This window comes from Grammomys surdaster, unplaced genomic scaffold, assembly GCF_004785775.1.
Source record: "Grammomys surdaster isolate TR1022 unplaced genomic scaffold, NIH_TR_1.0 216, whole genome shotgun sequence".
Taxonomy (NCBI): domain Eukaryota; kingdom Metazoa; phylum Chordata; class Mammalia; order Rodentia; family Muridae; genus Grammomys; species Grammomys surdaster.
In genome coordinates this window covers 1775200-1783455 of record NW_021604661.1, presented here as the reverse complement: position 1 = coordinate 1783455, position 8256 = coordinate 1775200, and the positions used below count along the sequence as shown (strand labels likewise).

Sequence of the window (8256 nt, the reverse complement as noted above, 5' to 3'; positions counted from 1 at the left end):
TGGGGTCAGATATGCCCCCAAAGCCACCAATGGGGTCAGATATGCCCCCAAAGCCACTACTGGGGTCAGATATGCCCCCAAAGCCACCACTGGGGTTGGTTACACCACCAAAACTAATACCAGCACCGTCACTGAAGCTATTTCTGGTACAAGCTCCTTGGTTGAAGTTGACATCAATGGTGGGATCTGTATTTTCTTGGGCTCCGGGTTCAAAATCAAAGGAAAGTCTGGCCCAGGGCTGCATATCATCACCCAACTCTTCCCTTGTTAGGCAGCCAATATCCATGTCATCCCAATTCCAGGGCCCAGCCACAGCTTCCTCTCCAATCCCCATTTGGGCTGTTGCCTCAGCCCTGGCCTTAGCCTCAGCCACAGCCACAGCTGCAGCCTGAATGTCCATCTCAACTGCCTCGCGGTACTGAGTAGCCCATTCTTTGGGATCTTTCTTCTGTACCTAAAATGGAAATTATAATTATTATAAGACAAAGAGCCCTTACAGTTACATGTGAAGCACCCACTATGGGATCCACTCAAAACTAATAATGGTAAATAAAAATTTTCTAATGTTCTGATGGGTCAGTCTGGATTTCAAACTTCATCTCTGATAACTTAGGAACTCAAGTTATGTCCTTGGACAAGCTTATATCACAGACTCCAAATGTTCCTGTTTGTAATATGGGAAATGGTAAGAAACCAAGTGTGTTATAGATTGAGTTTTGGGGAAACCCAAAATTCTTATGTTGAATAATAAATCACTAATCATAGCTGTATCTGCAGACAGGGCCTTTTATGAGTATAACTTCAGTAAATGGGTGAGACTTTGATCAAATAGCATCCTTATAAGATGAGACATGAAAATGAACTCAGGCCTGCTCTATTCTATGCAAAGATGCAGGAAAACTTACCATCTATAAGTCAGAGAGAGAGCCTATAGCAGAAACTGAGTGTACTGGATCTTAACCTAGGGTTTTTATATCCAGAACTGTTGAATGTAACAATTTCTGTATCCTAAGATACACAGTTATTAATATTTTATAACAGCAGCCTGAACTGACTAGTACAGTATATAAAAAATAACTGGACAATGAAAGATCTGTATCTTACAGTATGGAACATTGATGAGGCTTTATGTATTTATATACAATCCATTCGTTGTCTCATACCTGTCTACCACTGCACACAGCCTGCCTCAGTTAGAAGCATCCTGTTCCATTAACATGCCAAGAGCGGGAAGTTTATTACCTTGCATACAAATTTCAGAACTTTCATCTTGCTAGTCTCATGGTAAGACCGTAGGCCCCAGAAGAATTCATACTCAGGTGGTCTGCTGTTGGGGACCCTCTTGTATTCCAGATATCTTGGAGAAAGGAAATGAAACTTGATTCTAAACAAGCAAAAATATTATGTACCCACCAGACCTCAGATGAAGCAATCTCCTCTAAACAAACACCTGGGGAAATGTTTTCAAGGCCCTTTAGACCCAGACTCATTCCCATACATAATTCCATGCAAAGTAGTTATTGGCAACACTTATACAGGACACAAGACCACAGACAGGTTTTGTCTCTTATGAATACTTACCCCAGATTCCCGTAGGTGTGCTGTTAATAAATTGGCCTTTTTTTGCACCCTTTGTAAGGGTCCTAATACAGCTTAACTACAAGAATTTTCAATAGAACTCAAGTCTAGGACACAGAGTGCCCTTCTGAGTATAAGAAAGGCACTAAGTACTTTTGAACCAGAGCACTTCAGAGCTACAGAGCCTTGAACACTACTCACTTCTGCTTCACAAATTCATCTGTGATGAGTTTCTTCACTTCTCCAAAGAGTGAATGTTTTACCCTAGCAAAAAAAAAAAAAAAAAAAAAAAAGAAAGAAAAGAAAAGAAAGAAAGTAAGCAGTGAATACAGACCAGAACTACTCAAATGAAAGCAGAGGTATTTTCCAACATATAGTCCATGGCAGTCTCAACCAGATGAAGAGAGTAGTGAGCATATGGCCACTAGAAGAAAACAGTGGAGGCCTGATGGCGCTTTGTCAGGGATGCCTGAAGGTTCACCTTACACCTCATCTCAGAACAGACAAAAGACATAAAGGAGAAAAGAAGCAGAGTTCAGAACCATTTTGTCATTCAGCCATGTAAGAAACCCGCCATCCCCTCCCCACACATTCTCCACCAGACCACCAGGCTGATGCAATCCTGGGAGCATCCTCTCTTGCCAAAAGACAACATGGACAGCAAGCGCTGAGAGAGCCCAATCATACCCAGGGTGCAGCCCCAACTTGCGCAGCATGTCCCAGATGGCAGCTGCAAGAGGAGGCAAGAAGGAGACAAGGACAGAAAATGAGCATCTGGAATTCAGGCAACAGCCACCTATTCGACTGCATGCCCAACCACTCACCCTCACTGGCCTTGTTGCCCTTCATGAAAATAACACTCAGAATCACCATGAGGAGACCCAGCTTAGGTGTGTCACTGGTCCTAAGAGAATAACAGGACATAGAGCAAGTTTATGTTCATGAGCCATCATCTGTCTGGAAGCTTGCTAGGCCACCCTCTCCTAGATCCCTCAGATAGAGACTTCAGCCTACTCTATGGTCCCAGCCATCTGTGACCCAAGGCAAGGAGCATTCACTCTTGAACCAAGCTCTCCATGCACCAAAATGCTATTCCTACCTAGGGTTAGGACATGGGAGAATGCCTGCCAACCCAGGCACGTGAGCATTCAGTCAATGGATGTCTTTTCTTTCTCTTCCAAAATCCCAAACTCCCCTGAGAGAGCTCTCCATGGAACTCTAGTGACATTCCTGCTCTCAAACATTGTGGTTCTCCCCAGAAATCCCTCCCTCATTTGAGAGTCACCTTCCACAGCCAGGCCAGGCACCTGGTAGAAGAGACAAGTAACAACAGGCTAATTTTCTGGGGGCTTGTTGGAGAGCAAGCCACCCTGACAGCAGTAATGCCCCACTCCAGGCTCTGAAACCCTTCTCTCAGTCTAGCACCATTACTACCCACAGGGATCCAGCTATGTGTGGGAACAGGGGCAGGGGCATTTAGGCCCTCTTTCCTCAGCTTCTAATAGCCATGGAGAGAGGGATGGATGAACGGAAGCAGAATCCCCTTCCCACCCTAGCACTTTTCCAGCTTACGTTCCCAGTATGCCTGAAGAGGACTCCTGAATGCTGAGAAGAATATACAAGCTATTTTGCTTATCAATTTCCTTCAGATTGATTCGAAACATCTGCCAAATAAAAGAACAACATGTGAGTTCTCAAAATATATCTTAAGTAACAGCATGTTGGACATTCTGCAGATTGTTGTATACCTAAGTAAGAGTTTTGTGTGAGAGAGAAAATGCATGTTAAACATATAGTTCAGTAACAAGCACACATTAAAGTTGTAACAAACATAAGAGGGGCATCTACATCATCTTTATAATCATTGAGCATCTGCAATGCATGAGACGGTGTATCCAGCAGCACACAGAAACCAGGACTAAGCTGCACAGCTTTCCTACTAGCTGGGTTTCCACCACTGACTTGCTGTGTGGTCAATGGCTCTCCCTTCCTAGGTCACCATGTGCTCATCTCCATAGTGATGAGGATGTATAGTAGGTCTCTGCTTCCCTCCAGGAGGGTGACCATATACCTTTCTTCTGTTTAAAGTTTCCCTGGTGAGCCCATCCGCCAGGGATGCCCCTTCACCTTCTCCAGAGCGTAGCTTGCTCGTTCAATGATCTCTGGGAAATAATCCTCATATTCTTGGACGACATCCTTCAGCATGTCTACAAGGAGGAGACAGAAGATGCTAAAGTGTACAGAGGTCAGATGACTGCAGTCTTTTTTCCCAGCCCTGTGTAGTCAGGGAAGCTATGGTGAAATATGATTGTGGCAGCTGGGGTCCTATAAGAGGAGGTGGTGGATGTAAACGGTTACCCACAGGCCATGAGGACAGAGAGTAGGGACAAAGAGAGCTCAAACCAGCTACCTGAGCGCTTGATTGGGATCTTTGTCTGGTCTTTAAGCAACAGGTATTTCACCAACTTATTTGCCTAGAAAAGGAAGAGTTAGGGAGGTATCAATCCAGTGGCAGAACACTTGGAAGAATGTCAGAGAATGAACAGAATGACAAACAGGACTTTGGCAGATTGAATTCTTACCTTTTCCTGCAAAATGGCCACATCTCTGGGTGGTGGAAGCCTCCTGCCCCATGGGAACCGCCTGAAATTCCCAGTTCTCTCATCTCCATTGGGATGCTTAGGCTTTATCAATGGAAAAAAATGTCTAGAGTTACCAAATGAAAGAGAGTGCTATTTCTTCTGGAAAGTCCCCCTAGAATCTAGAGGGCTTACCCTCCCCTATAGAGGGGCTTGGGGCTAACAATGGCTACTCTGACTCCCAGGCTTTTCTTTTACTGGTTTCTAAGTTTGTCATCTCCCAGCATACAAGCTAACCAAGGACATGGCCTGGATTTTTCCCTTTTCTTTGGCTACCAGCATGTTGTGGGTTAGATAGATCACTTAGGTGTTAGACAGATCACTTAATTCTGGGACTTTGTGTTTGGGACTTATAGTCCCCAGTTAGTAAGAAATCCACATATAACCTAGGTAAATGTATATGACAGAAAGTCTGGCACATGGTTAAACATTACATAAATACAAAGTGAGTCCCAAATAGATCTTGACTAAATACACAAATATATTCCCCTACCAATCTACAAACTATTGGAGATAACAAAAATGGATCCCATTCTTCTCAACATATCCTATAGCTGCTATGAACACAGGACATGGACAAGAAAGTAGCACAAAGTTAAGAATAAACCCACAGATCTTACCTTCCGGTTCCTCTTGCCCCGGGTTCTGGTCGTGGGTTCTAAAGTCAACTGAGCCAGATAGTCATCTGCCAAGGCCTGGACAGCAGCAGCAACCTGAGTCTCCAGGGTATTCATGTTGGCCTGAGAGGCCTGAGCTCCTCCTTGGTCAGTGATCTGAGGCTGGCTTTCAGTTGCCCGAGCCTTATTGGCAGCCTTTCGAGCCCTAGACCCTCTCCTAATCTGTACAGTGACTGATAGGGCATGGTTTGAGACCATTTGAATGGCAGGTGGAGCCTCAGACGTCTCAGAAGCAGAATTTGAGCCTTTATTGGGAGCCTTCTTCCCCTTGGGCTTTTTGGACCTTGCAACTACAGCTGATGCCTCAATCTGTCTGCTAGCTACCTCAGGGGCATTAGAGGGCTCTACATATTCAGTATCAGTATTTGTGGTCTTAACAGGTGTTCTTCTTCCTTTGGAATTTTTCTTGCCTCGGACAGTGGCTGCTGTAGCCTGGATACTACCTGTCTCCCTGGCAGCTTGGCCTTGGGTAGTAGCAGCTTGGCCTTGGGTAGTAGTAGCAGCTTGGCCTTGGGCAGTAGCAGCTTGGCCTTGGGTAGTAGCTGTGTGGGTGGCAGCTGAAGCCAGTGAGATCTCAGTGGCACTAGGTACATTCTTATTGGCAGCCTTATTCTTTGCCTTAGAGGCTTTCTTGGATTTGCCCATAGCTATCAAGGCTTGGGAATTAGCTGACTCATTGGCAACTGGAGACTGGATAGTTGGTGCAGTAACTGGCAGGTTTAGGGCCTGTAATGGTGACTTAGGCTGTGTACTGACATCCTCACTGCCAGTTTGGGATACCTTGGGAGTAACTCTCTGTGACTTGGCATTCTTGGTCTGAGCAGTAACTGAAGCCTGGGTATTGGGTGCCTCTGTAGTAGCTGAAGCCTGACTGATCTGGGTGAACACTGGTAAGTTTAAAGCCGGCAAAGTTACTTTAGGCTTGTTGTTAGCATTATCATTGGCCGATGGGACTGGAGGGGGAGCGGGTGTGGTGTTAGCGTTAGGCTTGTTATTCTTCTTGTTCTTGTTCTTGTTTTTCTTAGATCGGTTGCCAACTGGTGGGTCATTGGTTGCTGGCAACTGGGTGTGCGTCACCGGGACGCTGTCCTTTTCTGTGGTCTCCCTCTGTGCATCTGGAGAGATAGGAAGCCCTAGGCTCCCAGCGGGAGGCAGAGGGCACTACATACTTAGGATTATGATCCTATGGGCGGCCACCCCGCCTCCCTACAACAACCCCTCTCTACAATTGCCTCCCCTCCTGAGCAATTTCATTGAAAGGGGTTTGAGAAAAGGGGAGGGAGCAGGAGACAGTAAGGATGAGTTTCCTCTTCCCTGAACCATGCAAAGGAAGACTGAGACAGGTAAGGTAGGGAATTATGGAACTACACAATGGTAATAGGCTCCAGAGTGGTAAATGAATTCAGGGCATGACAGACCGCCCGGTAAGAATGCAGAGAGGTCTCACCTGGAATGTGGGCACCCGAAAACTATAGTCATTTCTTCTATCCATCTTTCTGAAAGGCTAATAGCTGAGCCTGAAGGAAATAAGCCTGAATTAGAGGCGAATGGGGGGGGGGGAGATTCATCAGAAGTCTTGCTAAATCTGAAGGGTGAAAAAAAAATTGCCTAATTTGGGCCCCAAATCTTTCTGGGTTTGCCTACCTAGAAGCCCAGAACATGTAGTTTCTGAGCTCCAGCATCTTTTGCTTCCAAGATGGCAAATTCGTTCTACGACATACACCTTAATATCGTCTACCACACCGCAACCTGACAGTGCGCATGCGCACAGAATGAGAGAGAGCGCGCGCGAGAGACACGCACACGCGCGCACACATACACGCGCACGCGCGCGTATATACACACACACACACACTCACATACACGCGCGCGCGCATGATAACAGGTTTTCCAAATGCGCCTGGTCCTCAAGGCCCTCAGTACGCATGCGCTATGGTGGACAGGACCATCTCTAACCATCTCATTTCTACATACGTCCCCAGCTCTCAGAGCTACAGAACATCTTGATCCCACCGCCTTCTCCTCCTGCATCATTTCTCAGCCCCCCCCACCCCGCCCCGCGGGGCCACTTCGCGCCGCCCCCTCCTACCACCTCCTCCTACCACCCCCGCACCCCGCCCCCGTTCCTGTGCGGCCGCGCCAACCCGCGCCAACCATCAGCCACTCACCCAGACTGTGGTTCCGCAGTCCTCCGCACCTCCCACCCCTCCGCAAGCCCCCCCCCCCCCGCGCCGCAGTCGCCTTCGCCAACACTGCACCCCCCCCCCTGGTCCACGTCTGCAAGGGCCCTGCCCCGCCCTTTCTGCAACATTGATACCCCACCCTCAAATCCAACAGGGATACCCCTTCATGACTCCCAGCTCCCTAACCCTACCAGGTCATCCCTCCTTTCAAAGCAGTGCTAACCGGATCCTAGCCCTCCCTTTCTCCCTTCCAAGCCTGGTCCTTTGGCCATTTAAAGAGGATTCTGTCGCTCCTTTCTTGGTCCAGATTCAATTCATCCTTTCTGTAACCCATAACAGGGTCCAGCCCCCTTTCTTCAGCTTGATCCAGGTCCCTTACCTCCCTCCTGAACTCGACCCTCCTCCCTTTTTGCTACAGCCAGAACGTTTTCTAGATGTTTCCTTTCCACAATCCCAACCAGGTCTACATCCCTTCTTTCCATCCCCAAACTGAGTCTAGACTTTCCCGTAGCCCGAGATTCCGCCCCCGCCTTTACCCAGTAAGAATCGGGTCCAAGCACCTCTAAACCCACCACATCGAAACCGCTAGATCCTGAATCCAGCCAGGTTCTTGTCAAACCTTAATGTTGTCTGAAGCCAGAGACCCCGAAGACGCGGCTTTGAAGCCCCTACGGGGTCTTTCCCAAAGCTGGCCACCTCAGCTCACCTCGCCCTCGTGAGCCGAGAGGACGTCTGCTCGCTCCAAGCCTCTCCTCAGGTCTGAGCTTGTAACCCGCCCCCCTGGCCGGAAGTGGTCCTGCCTCTTTCCGCCTCCAGAGGGGGGTCTCCGTCCCTACCAGCTCGCCCCACCCCCTCCCTTCTTAACGGCTTCCCAGTCTCCTCAGTGTGGCGCATCTGTTTATTACCTCTTGTTCAGCAGTCACACCTATTCTCCATTTCATTTCTCTGTCCCCCATTCCATGTCCCTGTTTCTAGTCGATTTTTTCAGTTTCTCCTGAAGAGAATGACCTCAGAGCTCCCACGCCTGTCCCTACAACACTAATTACATGGCGCAATATACTGTGAGAACAGAGGATTATGTCATATTCATTACTACCTTTCAAATACGACTAGATTAAGATAGAGGCGCTAAACGTTAAAAGGATGCTCTCAAATAATTCATATATAATATATTTAAAT

General features: G+C 47.5%; 1 protein-coding gene across 4 annotated transcripts in view; it reads right to left on the bottom strand.

Moving 5' to 3' along the window:
* LOC114625381 (trophinin-like) overlaps positions 1-6406 on the bottom strand; it is a 9710-nt gene extending 3304 nt beyond the window's left edge. Inside the window, exons 1-12 of one of the 4 annotated variants that reach the window (XM_028772663.1) lie at positions 6342-6406; positions 5425-6055; positions 4838-5358; positions 4161-4262; positions 3989-4052; positions 3706-3785; positions 3151-3242; positions 2403-2482; positions 2266-2308; positions 1780-1842; positions 1243-1357; positions 347-454 (exon numbers count right to left, since the gene is read on the bottom strand). In XM_028772663.1, coding sequence (XP_028628496.1) covers positions 347-454; positions 1243-1357; positions 1780-1842; positions 2266-2308; positions 2403-2482; positions 3151-3242; positions 3706-3785; positions 3989-4052; positions 4161-4262; positions 4838-5358; positions 5425-6055; positions 6342-6386 — 1944 coding nt within the window. In that variant the 5' untranslated portion in view covers positions 6387-6406. Of the gene's footprint in view, positions 1-73; positions 455-1242; positions 1358-1779; positions 1843-2265; positions 2309-2402; positions 2483-3150; positions 3243-3705; positions 3786-3988; positions 4053-4160; positions 4263-4837; positions 5359-5424; positions 6056-6341 lie in introns of all 4 variants that reach the window. The other 3 variants (XM_028772660.1, XM_028772662.1, XM_028772661.1) reach the window with 3 other exon arrangements.
* Positions 6407-8256: the final 1850 nt, after the last annotated feature.